Source organism: Neolamprologus brichardi, chromosome 12 (genome assembly GCF_056152115.1).
Source record: "Neolamprologus brichardi isolate AB-2024 chromosome 12, ASM5615211v1, whole genome shotgun sequence".
Classification (NCBI taxonomy): domain Eukaryota; kingdom Metazoa; phylum Chordata; class Actinopteri; order Cichliformes; family Cichlidae; genus Neolamprologus; species Neolamprologus brichardi.
The window spans coordinates 9,285,907-9,305,604 of record NC_142115.1 but is presented as its reverse complement, the minus strand read 5'-3'; the positions used below and the strand labels follow the sequence as shown (position 1 = coordinate 9,305,604).

Genomic DNA, 19,698 nt, shown 5'->3' with positions numbered 1-19,698 from the left:
AATAGGTAGGTAAGACAATAATTTTCTTACCTGCACTTTGTGTGCATGTTCAAAGAAGTGCACCACCACGTTGCATTTATTACAGGCCATCCTCCACTTTGGTCCAGATGTGGGGTCCAACACTAAAACTCCACTATCACACTCCACACATTGTCCAATGCCCAACGAGTTGAGAGAGTGCTGACATGATGGATGGGTACATTCATTGCATCCCATACCTGAGAAAAGCAGACAGCGCCACAGTGTCAGAGGGGCCCATGAGACCAGAAAGCACAAAGAAACAGGGTCGCTTTTCCTAACACAGTAGTGCATGTATTGTGTGTATTGTGTTGTGTGTATTGAGCTCCTTCAATTATTCATTCATTACACAGTCAACTTCAGTTCCAATGAAGGGATAACCAGCATGTAAATATCTTGTAGTTTCCTCACTTTCTCTCAGTCTGCCTTTGATTCTGTGGTTTTATTGGAGCATGCTAGAAGAGTTGACATACTGTCCTCAAACATGCCTAAAACATTAATTAACTATTTAACACAGCAATCTTACAGAGGCAACTGTTGTTAAGACAGTGTTGGTACAATCTTAGAAATATCATATGTCTGAGATTTTTAGGGCCAAGTACAATAACCTCAGTTTTATGTGACTTTAGAAGAAGAAAATTAGAGATCATACAGGTCTTTATGTCTTTAAGACAACCCTACAGTCTAATTGGTGAGTGTTATCTGGCTTCATGGATAGATAATATAAGTGTAATGTGCTTGAGTTCAGCTGAACCACCCCCAGACCCACCTCAAGAAGAGGACTAGGGCACAGTATGCTTAAATAGGACTAGGCAGTAATCCTACTACTATAGTACAGATCGCCTAGTTTAAGTACTCTGGAATAGAGCAGGGCGATATGACCAAAAATATTTATCACAATATACATTTGAAAATTTGCGATAACGATATAATTGACACTAGACAAAATACTTTACAACTCCACAACTTTATTAGTGCAAAAAACCCCAAACAAACCAAATGTATTTTCACTGTTGTTGTTGCTGTTTTTTATATGCATTAAAGTTAAAGGCATTTTCAGTGGAAATTGGCCGACATATCCTCAGCATAACCATGTATAATATCCACAAAACTTAAAAAGAGGTTATACACACACAATACGGTAATGTTATGTTGAAGCACAGTACGTATCACTCCGCGAGGCTCCTGCCTACGATAGCCGTAATGCTCCTACAATCCATCAAGCGGTGCGGCTTCGTAGCTTAGCAAAGTCGTACATTTGACAGATTTTCGAGCGCCGTGTGCCACATACAATCGTTTCGAGGTCAGTAAACACAACCAGAATTCATACATAAGGCACACGGGATTATAAGGGGCACTGTTGATTTTCTGAAAAATCAGAGGATTGATTTTAAGTGTGCCGTATTTTCTAAAAAACACGGTAATAACAACGGCCCGCTAGCATGCTCTACCAAAAATAGTGCTTTGTCGTGTATCTGACAAAAGCTAAACCAATTCCACACCACTGGAGTTGCAGCATTTTTACAAACCAATTCTGGTTCATCCGTTTCATTCAACGATCCGCTTTTGCCCTTCTCATTCTCTGTCGCCGCCATGCTTTTTCCGCCATGTGCGTATGAAAACAAAGGCACTGCGCATGTGCGTTTTACCCATATTCTATCGCGATATTTCATTTTCTTATCGTTGCCCAACATTATACCGGTATTACCGTGAACGGTATGATATGGCCCAGCCCTACTCTGGACCTCCACCTTCAAAAAGGTATTTTTGCAAAATGAAAGACTCTTACAAACTACTTTCCGCTGCTCACAAGGGGCTGCCACAGCAGGTGGCTCTGCATGTTTTATTTGGCACATTTTTAACATGGATGCCCTTCCTAACACCCCCAGGATCGAACCGATAAGCTCTTGCATTTTTAGATGAATGTGTAAATACTGTGAACAAAGGTTTAAAAAATACTATTAAAAAACTTTCAGAGCTCAGTTGATTTCAGCGCAAATGCAAGTGGAAGTGTAATTGATAAGCAGAATCAATGGGCAAGCAGACTGAAATAATGGGAACCAGTTCTCTACAACATCTGGTTCTTAGTTTCATTCCCTAACCTTCACTGTGGCTCCCTGATGCCCCGTCTCTCTCGGCTTTTTTGACCATACCTGATTGACCATGCTAACCTTTTAGTGTTAAAAGAAAGAAGCAACTCTGTATTTTTGAATTGTTTAAAGTTGAGCATTGTCCATCTTGATTAAATGATTTTCAGGTTGAATGTAGCTCAGGAGGTAGAGCAAGTCTTCCACTGATCGGAAGGTTGGTGGTTTGATCCCTGGCTCCCCCAGTCTGCATGCCAAATATCCTTGGACAAGATACTAACCCCAAGTTGCTCTCCGATGCTGCATGAATGTTACCTAGGAAGCACTTAATGTATAGAAGTATAGAAGTGCTTGTGTGAATAGGTGTATGTGGCATGTTGAATAAAGCTCTGTGAGTGCTCCAGGAGAGTAGAAAAGCGTTATATAAAAGAATCAGTCCATTTACCAGAAAATTATATTACGGATTAGTTTGATTCTTAGAGGGTTTCAAGGCTCATGCTAATTAACTATGGTTGGTGGGCAGTGGTTAACATAACATTCCCATTCTGCCTTACCTTTCTTCATGTCCCTGAATGGCGGGTTGCTGAAGCAGTAGGGGCACAGGGGGTAGCTCTTTCCCCGCGCCCCTGAAGTCCACAGCACAAGCTCAAAGTCATCCAGAGGACACCGGAGCTCCTTGTAAAGCTTGATGGCTCCATTCTGGGGAAGACTGTAGGTCTCGTCACAGTGAGAGCAGTGGAGTCTGCTGGGCTTGGCCTGCATGCACATATTTGCTTAATTTCATTTAAGAATCACTCACTGCCACTCATGGGCAGTTACACATTTTACCATAAAGTGGCTAAAGGCCACTTCAGATCAATATCATCATCAAGACTGAAAACACACATCTATGTCTTCGCCGCTTCATGCTTAGCTATTATATATATGAGTCCTCTTCAGTCTTGTGTGGAACATACAGATCAAGTATTGAATGACTCTAGTGTGTAAGAAATAACACCATCAACACAAAGCAGCAGCCTCTGTGCAGTGCACAATGATTACATTGATAATACGTTTCAGTATAAAAGCTGCTTAACTGTTGTGCACCATGTTTACTGCCCTATGAAAAATAGAATTATACCAATTATACCTGATGTGGTTTTTTTCCCCAACAGTAAAAGTTATGGCGAAAAGACACACTAAAGGCATTTTCTAAACTCCAAAGAAGACAAAAATACAAAAACAAAATTTTGTTTACTTGCTCGTTCCTGGAGAAAAAGGCTAATGAAGACCACTGTGTTGGTACATTGCTCATATATCTCATACAGTGATAATTAGCAGAACTGGAGCTTCATGATTCATTCATGAACTTAAAAGTCTTTCCATTATCGTACAGAGATGGTAATAAAGGAAGCACATGAGCTTAATTTTCAAGGCCACAGTGAGTGGCCCACACAGGATAAATAAATGGTCATTTATTACTTTAAATGACAAAAGCACTGAGGGCAAACTCACGTGTCTAAATCCCAGCCATGTGGCTGTGAATTAGAATTGCAATGGTTAATTTCTTAGATGATTCAAAAATGCCACAATATATCAAAAAAGACAGAATTTCCAAAGTCCTTGTCCTTAAACCCAGACAATAATATTTTAGGCTGTGAATCATGTTGAAAGAATTTGAACTGCAGAGACATTTTTGCATTTTACATCTACAGATCTTGAGCACTATAGTGTTAGGATTTTCTTTTACAATCATGCTCCAACAGTCTTGATAATTCAATCTGTCTTCAAATGCTTCAGACGGGGTTTAGTAGCTTTGACTGCTCACCTGGATGTACTTCATGAAGCGGTGGCATTTGCCACAGCGGGACAGCGGCTTCCCAGTAGCAGCAATGGGAGAAAAGGAGACCTCCATCAACTCATCCATGTCTAGAAAACATAACACACAAAGTCTGAGCTTCAGCTGCATACAAGAAACTGGAGCCTGCAGTGTGCTTTAATAATATGTCTCCTCTGGATTCACATGTCACATGTTTCTTGTTGATGTAAAACTGTAATTACAGCACTGTTACCCAGTCCCTGCCATGTTCGACCCATTTAGCAGAAATCAGCCTGTTTAAAGCTCTGAGATCTTTTCCATCTGACTTAAAACAGTTTTTAATATGGCACGGTTTTCTTACTCAAAGATTCAATGTGAGGTCACTAGCGACTTTACCATTTCCTCAGATTAGCAAACAACCTGTTCTGAGCCACAGCTACCAATAATAATCCCAATAATAATAATCAATAATCCCTTTAAGGAACTTGTGACACTGCGTTCCTGTGGTTTCACTGGACTTACTGGTAATGGAGTCAACAAAGTAGTGAAACTTCCTCTTGAAGATATCCAGGGCGTGCTGTAGGACCTGCTGGTAGTTGGCTTTACCCTGCGCAATAAGGTTAAGCTGCTTTTCCACAGCACTGCGTATAGTGGGAAGCACCAGTTCTGCATCTGAAAAACACACAATTAAATTTGCATTAATAATAATCTTGTATTTTATTAGCTCTATAAACCACTCTGTCTGGTACTATATCCTGCAGGTACTTAGTTATATTCAAGTACCTGCATTAGTTGCCATAGCATCCAAAGATAAATCAGTTATGTTCCAGAAACCCTCCACTACTGACCAAGCACAAATTCATTACAAGAGTAAGAGAATACAAAGGTAACTTAAGCAAATTACCTATCTTGTAGTAGCCATGTACCAGGACTATGCCTAAGTTGGTTGGTTTCAGCTTGCGTCCACTCTCAACTGTCACATAGTTCCTCTGGCAGATGTTATTGATGTGGACTGGGATACTAGCATCAGTACCTGGAGGGAGGACAAAGACCAACATCTATAAAACTGTTTTCAGAATTTCCAGCCAAAGAACTGCTGTCATGCATGAAGTCCTCAAAGGATGTCCTCAAAGATATAATAAACATGTGTAATGAGCAGAAAGATTAATGAATCATCCATGCAATAGAGATGACAGACTGGGTGACTGGCATCTGCAATCTGTTTCTGCCTTGCTTCCCAAATACCACACAATTAAAATATGACCAGACATGAAGTGATAACCCACAGCATGTCCATTTCCTGGACACAGACCAGCTTTCCATCTAAACAAACAGCTGAGTTTAAATTAAATAATGTGCACAGGCAGCTTGTCGCTTAAATTATTTAAAAAGTATTTAAGTGCTCAAGTATACCAATGCCATGTTTCTCCATGAGGGTGATGAGTTCAGCCTCAGTCAGGTAGTCTGGTGGGCTGGTTTGCTTTTCTATCAGCTTGATCTCATCTACTGAGAAAGTGTTTCCACGCTCACATACTGGTATGGACTCTTCCAGAGGGATGCCCTGCCATGGCATTACAGTTGTGTAACCTGAAAACAAAATGCACATTTAGCAAGAATTAGCTTGCTGCAGGCGTGGTAATTCTTTAATGTTCACAAATCTCTGCACTAGGGGTGGGCAATATAAACGATATACGATAGAAACGATATAAATTTGGCCAACGATATCGGTACTGCGATAGCGCATGATGATGATGTCATTAAGCTGCGCCTGTTTTGGTCGAAAGCATCGCAGCTGCTACAACCACTATCATCTACAAATTATGCAGGGCGACAGTCATAGCAAAGAGATGAAGCACTTTTGAAATATGGGGAAAGCCAAAAACTGTGCTTCCTCCACTTCCGTAACATTGATTCATTAATGTTGAATTCTCTCGCAGCTGTTCTATTCCTATGTTGTTGCAGTATATTAATAACTAACCTTGTATTGTGGATAAATAATCTCAGTTGTTCTCCTGACTGAAGTTTGCCCCGTGTATAGCATCCTGCTATGCGATTGCATTTGTCCCTGACCACCAGAATCCGTCACGTTAACTTTTATTGAGTGGAAAAAAAGTTGGCGTTCATCCTCCAGCTTCACTGTGCTAATGTTATGCTAATATAGCTGTGTCGCTAGCAATCACGTAGCACAACATTATATACCAGGTAGTCCAACTTCAGTAACCCTGCAAACGCCCTTGCTGTTTAGTTTTCTGTCTTCATTTATGTTGGAAGTGGTAGCAGAGCTGTACGTTTTAATTAGTTTCAAAAGTCTCTCAGTCAGAACATGGTATGTCATGTTTAGCTGTAAACTAGCGAGCTAACTTCCTGTTAACTTCTAACTCTGTTAAATTTAATAAATTCTGTTTTCATGGATGCATGGATGTTAAAATTAATTGTTACACCTGGAAAAGCAGCAACGCTGATGATTTTATTAAAGATGAAAGAATTTAGACCGTGTTTAACTCTCAGTGTTCGTTTGACTTTGGGACCTGAAGAGACGGAGTTTTGGACCCAGATTACTCCGCGAAGCTCCTCAATACGGCAGCCGTAATGCTCTGACAATCCATCAAGCAGTGCAGCTTACCAAAGTTGTACTAAAACATTTTTTAACAGATTTCTGCATGCCAAAATCGATTCGAGGTCAGTAAGCACAACCAGAATTCATACACAAGGCATACTCTCAATTTTTGAGAAAATTAAAGGATTTTAAGTGTGCCTTACAGTGTTGGTCAAGTTACTTGAAAAAGTAATCAGTAACTAATTACTGATTACTTCCCCAAAAAGTAATCCTGTTACTTTACTGATTACTTATTTTCAAAAGTAATTAATTACTTAGTTACTTTTTAAAAACCTGATTTACAACCTGAATAGATTCAAATAGATGCAAGTAAAACACAGCAGAAAATAAATAAAATCAAAGACTAGCGGTCCTGTTGCTCTATTTACACCTGTAAAGCAGGAGTGAGGTTGGCGGAGGTTTGCCCTGGTGCAGGTGTGCTGCAGCGGTCAGTTGAAGAATCCGCGAGTTTCTCTGTGAATTTCCCATTACGTCGTTGCGCACTCTGTGCTTGTTTAGCGGTTTTTTTCGCTGTAAAAATAAGTTTTCTTCCCACGCACAACGGATGCAAATGTTTTTGTCATTTTTTATGGAATCAAACTCAAAATAAGGTCAGTACTTCCACGCTTTAAATGCTGCATGCTCATACTCTCTCCCGCACTCGATATATTATCCATTGTTGATCTGCACACAGCGACAACGAACGTCGCACTCGCTCGAATGTCATGAGACATTCTCGCAAAAAAAAAAAAAAAATCACGGTTTAAGTAACGCAGTATTCCTACGGGATGTAACGGTAATCTAATTACCGTTTTTGCAATAGTAATCCCTTACTTTACTCGTTACTTGAAAAAAGTAATCAGATTACAGTAACGTGTTACGTGTTACTGCCCATCTCTGGTGCCTTATAGTGTGGAAAATACGTTATACAGAAGAAAAGAATATATCGCGATATATATCGTTACCGCACGTGCTTCAAATTATACCGCGATATGGATTTTAGGCCATATCGCCCAGCCCTACTCTGCACTGAAGATCTAAGCCATAATCTGATTGTTATACAAGTCAGAGGAGTACACAAATAGATCCTTTCTTAATGTAAAGATCTATTAAGGTTTGATCTTCCCAAGACATGTTTAAAGGAGGTGTACACAACATTAACAAAAAACATTTCTGCAGGATTCTTGTCACTCATCATATCAGCAAAGCGACTAGACTATGGGGGAACAAAGTACTGCTCTGCAAAAAGAACACTCAAGCCTGAGATGCATAGACTCATGTAAATTTTTCTTCCACATGACTGCACGTTTAAATGATAAAAATTTTGTTGGAAGAAAGGGAAATATTGTTGCGGTTTGGGCCTGTTTTCCTGCATCTGGGTAAGAAGTATGGGTGAGACTATGTTTAATGAAGCAGTAAATTCTTAATCAAGCAGCTCTAAAGCACAATGTCAGGCCATCGTTCACAGACTCAGAAAGCTGATTAAGGACTCACTGCTGACATTATTTGCAGCTGTATTCTAAAATAGTTATGAAGAACCACAAAATATAGACAGGTGTCAAATCTTAAAAACTCCATCTGAATAGTGCCACCATGTGGTCTGTATCATGTCTACACCAAAAGGGCATGCAATCACAGAGTCTGGCTATAAGCAAAGTTTATGATGTCATAAGGCACCTTTGACAGCTACATAGTCACAAGCAATTCACTCCATACACTAAGCAAACAATGATGTTAATACAATGCAATGGTTTACTGCAGGTAAGTACTGCAAAATTCTGCAAAACAATCATCTATGTTTACCTGGTGATATAAGGGTTCTTCCACTACATGAGAAAGCCTCTGTGCCAATGCTGAACTCTATAGTGGTTTGCAGGTACTTGCAGTCTTGACTTACAGTGGCAATAAAATGCCGGGTAATGTACTCATATAGCCGCCAGCCATCACTTCCTGTGGGAAGAAAAGAACACATTTGGGTATACATAGTTATTGATGTACTATTCTAATATTCTACGGGTAAGTCACTGTAATAACTTCACACTGTTAGATGTTGGGTTATTCCATTTCAAGTAATTTTTAGAACAGTGTGTCTTGTGCCATATTAGCACAGTAATGTATTGACAGAGCAGTGCAATTAAAACAAGTGACCAGAGTAGTATACACAGTAGTGAAGCAGCATGATCAGTGTAGCAGCATGTAACATAAAAATGAATCAGATACCATATGAAATACGACCATGAAAGTTCTGTGACAAGAATACAATATAAGGTCCTGTTTCAGTCACTTATGGATACTGTGAGGGGAGTGGGGGCACATTCTGATTTAGGACCAGAGGACAGAAGCTACTAGAGTCTTGTGGTTTTTGCCCCCATGGTGCGGAACCTTCTGCCTGATTGCAGAAGTTGAAACAGTTTGTTACTAGGATGGGACGAGTCCTTTAATATAATAACCTGCTTCAGTACCACATGGAAGCTCCTGTCAAGCATCATGGTGGCTAAGATGAAAAGGCAAATGGCTCAGTACAGCAGGACACAGAAAGGAAACACCAGAGGGGCAAAACACCAGCTCCTGGTAGAAAGCAGTTGCCTGAGACTGTAAGACCAGACTGATCAACCTGTGGACTACCTGGATTGACTACAAGAAAGCCTATGACTCAGTGCCTTCCACATGGATCTTGGAATGCCTAGAAATATACAAGATCAACAGGACCCTAAGATTCATCAGCGATTCAACAGGGACAACTTCAAATCAATAGCACAAGTCACCACCAAGTCACCACCGGGATGTACCAAGGAGGTGCCTTGTCCCCACTGTTGTTCTGCATACCCTTGAACCCCCTCAGCCAGATTATTAACAAGACTGGCTTCTTCTGTCTGCCAGTGGGACATGCCATGCTGGGGCCTGTCCTTCAATAATGGTTTCTCTTATTGCTCCCCTTCATTCTTGGGTTTCTGCTGTCTGTGGTATTCACCAAGCACATGATCAGCTGTGACCATTGTCAATAAGACAATGTGTCATTCACACCTGGCATCGATGGAGGCATTCATGGAGAGGAGGTGACTAATGAACGAAGAGGAGCAAGAAGCGAAACCATTATCGACGGACAGGCCCCTGCATGGTATGTACCACTGGCAGACAGAAGAAGTGGCTGATATTGAAAAATCCTACTAACACCTGGAGAAAGCTAAACTGAAACACAGAGGCACTAATGGTGGCAGCACAGTACACAGTACAGCACAACTTAAAAGTGAAGCACGAACTCGATAGAGGCTGGGGTTTACCACAGCAAGCAAGATGCCAGGTGCAGGCTGTGCAAAGATGCCTCTGAGACAATCACATAATAGCAGGGTCTAATATGCTAGCAGGCAGGGAATAGTGTGTATGTATATATTAAAAATAAAAATTCCTGTTTAATTAATTAATTTTTTAAAGGATAGCTGACCCACTTTCAGGACATTTTTTCACACAGTTATTGATTTTACTATGCCTGTTGCTCATTTTTGTTGAATATTTGTAACATCTAATCTTAATAGTAACAGCTTGAAAAAAGAACTGAGTTCAGCTTATTGGTGCTGCCATCTACCAGTTAGTCATGCAGTGGCCCTGTGGGAAAATTAATTGCCCACCCCTGTGCTAGAGAGAATTTAAGAGTTCAAGTTAAATGGACTGATTCTTACATATAGCACTCCCCCAGAGCATTCAAAGCCATTTTTATACAACATGCCATTTTCACCCACTCAAACAAGCACTTTCTTCTACTCTTTAAGTGCTTTCTATCAAAACATGATCACATTCATACTCTGTCGGATGCATCAGAGAGCAACTTGGGGCATGCAGACTGGGTCAAACCACCAAACTTAAGATTAGCAAGTGATCTGCTCTATCAACTGAGCTACAGCCAACTGTGTGGCTGTAGTAGTTTCGTCTACTATCATTTGTGAGATTTTAGAGCACCTAATGCTTCTAAATGATTACAAGCTTTGTGCACAGGTTGCTTTTGAAATCTGTTGACTCGCCTCAATAAAAATGCCCAAACCATCATCAATTTGTGACAAATTGCTTTTTTAAACCAAATTCACAAATTCCACAACAAAGGATATTTTTTATTTTAACTATAATAATATTTTAACTATAATAACCATCAGACATCCTAACATGTTATAGGGCTTTGAATATTCAAATTCTTTATTAACCTAACATTTCCTAGATTGACTAACAGAAAATATGTCTACAATATTGCTCATTGCTCCTCGAAGGCATGCCCTATATAAATATATCCTTTCATATCAAAAATCCTTGAAAGAGTAGTTGTCAAACAGCTAACAGATCATCTGCAGAGGAATGGTTTATTTGAAGAGTTTCAGTCAGGTTTCAGAGTTCATCACAGCACAGAAACAGCTTTAGTGAAGGTTACAAATGATCTTCTTATGGCCTCTGACAGTGGACTCATCTCTGTGCTTGTCCTTCTTGACCTTAGTGCAGCATTCGATACTGTTGACCATAATATCCTATTAGAGCGATTAGAACATGCTGTAGGTATTACAGGTATTGCACTGCAGTGGTTTGTATCATATCTATCTAATAGACTCCAATTTGTGCATGTAAATGGAGAGTCCTCTTCACACACTGAGGTTAATTATGGAGTTCCACAGGGTTCAGTGCTAGGACCAATTCTGTTTACATTATACATGCTTCCCCTAGGCAGCATCATTAGAAGACATAGCATACATTTTCACTGCTATGCAGATGACACCCAGCTCTATCTGTCCATGAAGCCAGATAACACACACCAATTAGTTAAACTGCAGGAATGTCTTAAAGACATAAAGACTTGGATGGCCACTAACTTTCTGCTTCTTAACTCAGATAAAACTGAGGTCATTGTACTCGGCGCTGAAAAGCTTAGAAATATGGTATCTAACCAGATTCTTACTCTGGATGGCATTACCTTGGCCTCCAGTAACACTGTGAGGAACCTTGGAGTCATTTTTGACCAGGATATGTCCTTCAACGCACATATTAAACAAATATGTAAGACTGCGTTCTTCCATTTGCACAACATCTCTAAAATTAGAAATATCCTGTCTCAGAGTGACGCTGAAAAACTAGTTCATGCATTTATTACTTCCAGGCTGGACTACTGCAATTCATTATTATCAGGATGTCCAAAAAACTCACTGAAAAACCTTCAGTTAATCCAAAATGCTGCAGCAAGAGTACTGACAGGGACTAGAAAGAGAGAGCATATTTCTCCTGTTTTGGCTTCCCTTCATTGGCTTCCTGTTAAATCCAGAATTGAATTCAAAATCCTGCTCCTCACATACAAGGTCTTAAATAATCAGGCCCCATCTTATCTTAATGACCTTGTAGTACCATATTACCCTATTAGAGCACTTCGCTCCCACTCTGCAGGCCTACTTGTTGTTCCTAGAGTATTTAAAAGTAGAATGGGAGGGAGAGCCTTCAGTTTTCAGGCCCCTCTTCTGTGGAACCAGCTTCCAGTTTGGATTCGGGAGACAGACACTATCTCTACTTTTAAGATTAGGCTTAAAACTTTCCTTTTTGCTAAAGCATATAGTTAGGGCTGGACCAGGTGACCCTGAATCCTCCCTTAGTTATGCTGCAATAGATGTAGGCTGCCGGGGGATTCCCATGATGCATTGAGTTTTTCCTTTCCAGTCACCTTTCTCACTCACTATGTGTTAACAGACCTCTCTGTATTGAATCATATCTGTTATTAATCTCTGTCTCTCTTCCACAGCATGTCTTTTATCCTGTCTTCCTTCTCTCACCCCAACCGGTCGCAGCAGATGGCCCCGCCCCTCCCTGAGCCTGGTTCTGCCGGAGGTTTCTTCCTGTTAAAAGGGAGTTTTTCCTTCCCACTGTCGCCAAAGTGCTTGCTCATAGGGGGTCATATGATTGTTGGGTTTTTCTCTGTATCTATGAAGCGCCTTGAGGAGACTTTTGTTGTGATTTGGCGCTATATAAATAAAATTGAATTGAATTGAATTGAATTGAATTATCATAAAAAGAGGTGATATTGTTCAGTTATTTGCCTGTATTGCTCACCTAGTTCTGCTTCCGTGGCAGCACACATGGGAGTAATAGGTGGATGATCTCCAGCATCAGTGCCCTTCCTGGGCTGGTTTATTCCAGTTGAAAGCAGAGCTTTTACCTGATGAAAAATTAAAAAACCTTTTATCATTTTCAATCACATTAATTTCTAAGTGGCTCTTTCTTTGTACTACTGTAGGATTGCCTTGATGTGACTGTTGTTGCAATTTGGGGTTGTGTGAATAGAATTGAATTGAACTGAACTGAATGAATCACTTTATGTATACACATATAAGCAGCCTTGAATGAATGTACTCACCTCTTCTGCCCAGAAGGGGTTGTTGGTCTGCTGCTTCAGTGTTCCCTTCAGGTCGAAGTTCGCTGGGTAGTGGGTCGTCTCGGTACGTGGGTAGCTGATGTAGCCCTGTGTATATAGGCGCTCAGCAATCTGCATAGTATGCTGGGGACCCATGCCTGAAACATAATATCACATCCTTTTTCTCTTTAATTCTTTCACATTTTTTCTTCCAGCAGACAGAGTACACCGATGAGGAAGGCTGGATGTGATTGGCTGCAAACTGGACACACTTGAAACTATGGCATAGAGGCTGTCACTAAACAAACTCTTATCCATCTATGTATAACCCAGATCACCATCTGCACCATTTACTGGACAGGCAGTGGAGCATCTTCTCTAACAGACTCATTCACCTGTGCTGCCACAAGGGCACATCCAGCAGTCTTTCATGCCACATATAATAAGTACAAAGAAATGCATCATCTAACAGAGAAATGCGTTGAGATATCTTATGTCACATAAGTAATGGGTGTGATGGTCAAACTCATTAAACATTAAAACAATAGAAACCTGAGTCCATTCCTGTGAATACAAATTCCATTCAAAAGACGTTTTATGATAAGTTTAGATATAAGGTAAGAATAGAACAGAAGATACTCTCCAGTAAGTGACTGTTCCTCTCGATCGTAAAGGATAAAGTGTAAGGTGGGTTTTCCAGTACATGACCCTTACCTTTCATTGAAACAATATTAAAAGTACAAGGATCAAATATAAGGACAGTATCATTTTATTTTTGCAAACATAATAATCAAAGATCAGAACAACTGTCAGTGTTATAGCAGTGAGCACAACCCGAATTCCGAAGAAGTTGGGACGCTGTGTAAAGCGGCGATTGGCAATAACAGTTTTATTTATAAAGCACATTTGATTAAAGTGTAACTCACGGTGCGTAACACAGTAGCTAAAAGTAGTGGATACCCCTCAGCCTCCTAGTAGATGCACCTAGGATATCCTATACCTATAACCTATACCGATCACTCAAAATACTTTACACTACACCACATATCCATAAAACACATCCTGCATCAACACATGCATCAATTTAGAATCACCAGGGAACCAAACGTGTTCAATTATATTTGAGTCAGTTTCATCTAATCAAGCTTAACATTCTTAGTTCAAACTTCATAAAGATTAAACAAACCAAAACAAGAAAAAAACTATTGTTTTTCCTATCCATGACTCATGAAAAACCACAACCCATCCCCTCAGTGTATTTATATGCTCAGGAGAAATGACAGCTCATGAAAAAGTAAATATAAATAGCCGTAAATGTAAATATACATATGTAAATACCTAAGGCAGAACTAGCCACTCTCAACATCTCCACTGTGTTTAAGGCTTGAGGCCTCTGCTTGGTCTTCTCCTTCTTACTCACCAACTCCACCTGTGAGAGAGAGCAGACACCTGCTTAAGCAAGCTGACCTAAATTTATTATAATTCAGATTGACTGGAAAATGTTTTATAAAGCAGACGTTTGTCTTTGTAGTTAATTTAATATTTGGTGAAACAGGAAACAGAATAATAATCATGACCTTCATAATGTCAGACAGCACATGTACAATAAAAAAATATTATCTACACACCACAAAGTCTGGTTTTTGCACTCACCTGCGCCTCCCTGGATGTCTTCGCCAGGTTGACAAACATTTGACCCACCTCTCTGTCAAAGACCCTAACTCTGTTCCAGTCCAGTGTCAGTGGACTCTCCTTTCCTTTAAAAACCTGAACAAAGCACATCACTTCTGTCAATACCGCACAGAAGAAAGGAATCTTTGACAGTGTGGCAGGAAACTGAGGTCATGGTTTACCTTTGCCTGGATGACCCAGTAAGTCTCTGGTTTAAAGGACTGGATCTTGTCATGGCGTTCCACACAGAAGCCAAGTGTTGGGGTCTGGCACGGACCAAAGGAGATTAACGAAGAGTCTAGATTGCCATATTTCCCTTGAAAATACTTTGTTTGGAACCTGAAAATTAGTTTAGTCAACTTAAATGAACAGTATAAATATCTTTGATCAGCTGTAATCAACCATGTTTTCAAAGATTCTGGAATTTCATAAACTTCTGACCAGATGAACTAAGCTTTGGATGCAGGTGAAATCACAAAAACAGTGCTCTGTGGCATTTTAAGTTTGGGACCCTTTTTTTTTTTTTTTTTTAATTAGTGCAGTTTGAAAGTGTGGTATTTAACTAACCTTCCTCTTCTGCTTGATTAATCACACAATTCTGAGCTTACGTGAGAAATCAAAGTCAAAGTCAAAGTAAACTTTATTGTCATCTCTGCTACATACAGTACAGTATATAGAGAGATGAGACAACGAGGCTCCAGTATCACCAAGGTATTTATTTGAATTGTAATTTTGAAACCTTCTACATCAGTAGACAGCTGTGTGTGGGTGAAGAGAGCAGTGTACCGGGTGAAGGCACAGCCAATACGCAGATCTAGCTCTTGCCGTGCATCTACTGACAGAGCTTCATTGCGATTGGGCTCTCCAAGGCGGTTCATAGCATTCCAGATGTCAGTGTCAGTAATGGAGCTGAATTTGGCACGGTAAACACTCCTGGCACTTCCCTTATTCATCACTGGCTGAATGGCATCCAGCACCTTGAAGAGAATTACAGGTGAGGCAGAACACAGAAACAAACAGCACAAAAAGATCAAGAACACGAACAGGACAAAACTAGAAAGAGCACACAAAATTAAATGACAGCAGCTTGAGCATGTACCAGGGTCACTAATGGATGGCTGTAGGCCATCTGATACAGCTGCAACTATAAGTTTTATCAAAAAGTTTGAAAGCCTTATGTTAATAGTGAGTACTAATAAGAAGCAGATGTGGCGACCAGCATTACCTCGAAACATATGTTCTCTCCTTCTTTGTCACAGTCCAACCACAAAACCACACAGTCACTGCCTCTGGCTTCAACCTGACATGATACCACAAACTTAGGGTTAACAATGCAGTGCAGTGAAAACATATTTGCATCCTCCCAAATTTGTTAGTATGCTGCGCAACTGTCACACGTTTCAAATCTTCAAAAGAATTATATTAGAAAGAGAAAACCTGAAATAAATACAAAGTGCAGTTTTAAAATTTCATTTATTAAGGGAACAAAATCTATCAAATATACCTGGCCCGTTTGTTGATAGTGAATTAAATGTGATTAACTACATTTTGGAAAGCTGAGCTTAATTTGATTAGCCAGATAGCCTGATTACTGCCAGATCTAGTGAATCAAGAGATCTTTTAAATAGAACCAAGTAGGCTAAAAGATCTCAAAAAGCAACACATAATGTCTTTTTTTTTTATTGTGGCACCCAGAAACAAAGTCATTTCTCAGGCTCTGGGACTCAAGTGAACCACGGTGAGAGCTATTATCCACACATAGAAAAAAACCTACAACTGAACTCCAACTCCAAAACTTTAAAGTATTGCTCAGTTGGGTTATTCCGCAGGACAATGATCCAAAACCATTCAAGGCACTTTACATTAGGGAAAGACACTACATCAAGATCGATAACATAATAATACACCAGTAAGTCTACATCTGAACAGCTAAAAAAAAAGCCAAATAGGTTTTGGAGTGACTAATCAAAGTCCAGACTCTAATCTGATTAAAATAAGAAATCACATAACAACTAGTACCAATGTATTGTAAAGTCAATTAATGGGTCAACCTACCTGAAGAAACTTGACCATATTGAGTTTAGGGTTGGCCTCTTTCTTTTCAGTAGGAGCTTTACTAAAGAGTTCTGCAGGGTCTACTTTGTCCCAGTTGTTATATTTCCCTGGAAAATAAAGAAAAAGTGCAACATCCTTCACATTCACTACACTATTGCTGTGGACCGATATCAGCCACACAGTTCATATCACTTGATCACTGCAGTTATATAAAGGAGCAGAACGTTTTTTGAAGTGTACTACAATACACTGATTGACACTTTGTTTTTTTATACAATGGTGCTTCACAGAAAATAACCCCTTCATCATCTGACACCAATAAGTTGTGGCGTTTTGAACTGTATTATTTTATAACACTGTCCCTAATAATCTGTTTTAATTACTCCTCCCATGTAAAATTAGGAGGAGAAAAAAAACTGTGAAAATTTAGATCAAGGCTGAGCAAGACCTAACATGGAGGATACCCACCAATAAAATCGAGACTCATCACATGCCCACAAACAGAAGTCATCTTAAAGTGTACAGTTTGGCCCTGGAAAATGCCGGTGTATTCGTGCACTGAGCATGCGCCATTGAGCCCCTTGCGACTTGTACAGTTTCCTAAAGAAAAAGGAGAGCAAATTAGGCATGAAAAAGGCTACACGGTTATCTTATTATAATTACAAACAGATAAGGTCATTCAAAACATTTCAAATGTTCATGTTAAAAAACCAGAAGCCTTAATACAAATTTAACAGCTCAAACAGCAGATGAATTTTAATTGACAGGTCAACACCTACACCTTCATTTTGCTGCTCCTTTTATGGAGATCCCATCTCATCCTATCTCTAGCATCCTCATCTGTCACACCAACTCTCTGCGTGTCCTCCACGACCCTGCATTCTGTTTTCTTCTATGGGCTTGGAGAGTTTGGAGGTATGGTCTTCTCTCCAGACTGTATAGGAATTTCAAGACCATACCTCCAAACTCTCCAAGATCTTGTCCACCTGCTCCCCACTCTCACTACAGATCACAACGTGTTTGCAAACATCACAGTCCACAGACACTTCTGTCTGAGCTCATCTGTCAGTCTGTCCATCATCACTGCAAACAAGAAGTGGCTCAGAGCACTTCTCTGATGTAATCACCAATTTGCCCTCATACATATCTTGCACCACCCTTACCACCCTCTTGACATCCTCATGCAGTACCATAGTTAGTCTGTCAGCATCTTCATCCACAAAGTGAAGTTCCTTCAGATCTACTCTATACTTCTTCATCAACACTTGAAAAGCCAACATCACATCTGCAGTGCTCTTTCTCCAACCAGATGACAGCTTGGAGTGAGATGTGTCTGCACTGCCAGTCTAGCTGAAGTCGTGAGATGAGGATCTTCTGCGACACTGTCAACTGCTTCTCTGTTCTGCTTTCTCCTCATTTTATCTGGCTCTTGACTTTTACTATTGATTTTCTTTCTTCTATGCTCTAGTTTTTTAAGGTTTTACTCACACATGTATGTTATTCACTTCGTCCCGGTATATTTTCAACATGTACTGATGCTGTCTTGTAGTTCTATCTGGGATGTAGAGCCTGACTGATTTACCTACCATATTAGAAGATATTATGAAGAGTGTTTTAAACTCCACACCAAAATCTAAAACATAAAGAACAATCATGATTTAAATTGTTTTGATATGCTCTAATACCTCTGATATGACCATTTTTGTTCAGGGGTTTTGCAGGCACCATCTGAAATTGGCACTGTTTTCATTTTACCACTTTTTGTCGTTTGTTGTTGTTTAAAATTCCCAGCACATAAAGAGCAACGCAAATATTTTTGAGAAGGTCTGATACGTGTAACTGTTCTTAGTCACTGGTTTTTAAAGTCACTATCTAGACTTTTGTTTATTTCATTTGATGTTATCACATTTTTTATTTTACAATTTTTACATGATATAAACACAAAATACCTTTTTTCACCACCACCCTAGGGGGCGTCTTCCATTTTGACCTCGGGACTTCCAGGTTATACTCGACACAGATGTTTCTGTATACTGTGCCAGCCACTTGGTTATGGCATTCCATGTATGCCCTGCCTGCTAGCATCTTGCACCGTGCTGTTATGTGCTGGATTGTCTCAGGGGCATCTTTACATAGCCTGCACCTGGGGTCTTGCCTGGTGTGATAGACCCCAGCTTCTATGGATCTTGTGCTCAGAACTTGTTCCTGTGCTGCCATGATTAGTGCCTCCGTGCTGTCTTTCAGTCCGGCTTTGTCCAGCCACTGGTAGGATTTCTGGATATCAGCCACCTCCGCTATCTGCCAGTGGTACATACCGTGCAGGGGCTTGGCCTTCCATGGTGTTGCCTCCTCTTCCTCCTCATTCTTGGGTTTCTGCTGCCTAAGATGGCCCCAACCGACTGGATGTTCAGTGAATATCTCTATTCACTGAACACACGGTCAGTTGGGGCCATCTTACTGATGTATTTCTAGATGTTCCTTGTCTCATCCTGGACTGTGGTGCTGACACTCACCAGTCCCCGGCCCCCTTCCTTCCGCTTAGCGCACAGCCTCAGGGTGCTGGACTTGGGGTGAAACCCTCCATGCATGGTAAGGAGCTTTCTTGTCTTGATGTCAGTGGCTTGGAGTGGAACTCCTCCTTTGGCCAGCCTATTACCAAAACAGGGTACCTGATCACGGTCAGGGCGTAGGTGTTGATAGCCCGGATCTTGTTCTTACCGTTCAGCTGACTCCTCAGGACTTGCCTGACCCTTTGCAGGTACTTGGTGGTTGCAGCTTTCCTAGCGGCCTCTTCATGGTTCCCATTCGCCTGCGGGATCCCCAGGTACTTGTAACTGTCCTCTATGTCTGCAATGTTGCATTCTGGTAGTTTGCACAGGTTGGTCAGTCTGGTCCTGCAGTCTCGGCTGACTGCTTGGTCTGCCAGTAGCTGGTGTTTTGCACCTCTGGTATTCTTGCCCATCCCTTTCTGTGCCCCGCTCATGTATTGACCCATGTGCCTGTTCATCTTAGCTGCTATGATGCCTGACAGGAGCTTCCATGTGGTGCTGAGGCAGGTTATTGGTCGGTAGTTGGAGGGGACCGGTCCCTTCTGGGGGTCCTT

The 19,698-nt window shown here is 40.6% G+C and overlaps 1 protein-coding gene across 3 annotated transcripts in view; it reads right to left on the bottom strand.

The window, feature by feature from the left end:
* top3b (DNA topoisomerase III beta) overlaps nt 1-19,698 on the bottom strand; it is a 31,048-nt gene that overhangs the window by 4,444 nt on the left and 6,906 nt on the right. For 2 of the 3 annotated variants that reach the window (XM_006797581.3, XM_035910644.2), the window contains exons 2-17: nt 17,064-17,195; nt 16,596-16,702; nt 15,766-15,840; nt 15,327-15,517; nt 14,723-14,879; nt 14,523-14,636; nt 14,208-14,298; nt 12,873-13,027; nt 12,569-12,674; nt 8,303-8,449; nt 5,317-5,490; nt 4,808-4,936; nt 4,426-4,575; nt 3,913-4,013; nt 2,660-2,861; nt 31-218 (exon numbers count right to left, since the gene is read on the bottom strand). In XM_006797581.3, coding sequence (XP_006797644.1) covers nt 31-218; nt 2,660-2,861; nt 3,913-4,013; nt 4,426-4,575; nt 4,808-4,936; nt 5,317-5,490; nt 8,303-8,449; nt 12,569-12,674; nt 12,873-13,027; nt 14,208-14,298; nt 14,523-14,636; nt 14,723-14,879; nt 15,327-15,517; nt 15,766-15,840; nt 16,596-16,702; nt 17,064-17,195 — 2,219 coding nt within the window. Of the gene's footprint in view, nt 1-30; nt 219-2,659; nt 2,862-3,912; nt 4,014-4,425; nt 4,576-4,807; nt 4,937-5,316; nt 5,491-8,302; nt 8,450-12,568; nt 12,675-12,872; nt 13,028-14,207; nt 14,299-14,522; nt 14,637-14,722; nt 14,880-15,326; nt 15,518-15,765; nt 15,841-16,595; nt 16,703-17,063; nt 17,196-18,544; nt 18,993-19,698 lie in introns of those variants that run through there. The other variant, XM_087848992.1, reaches the window with a different exon arrangement.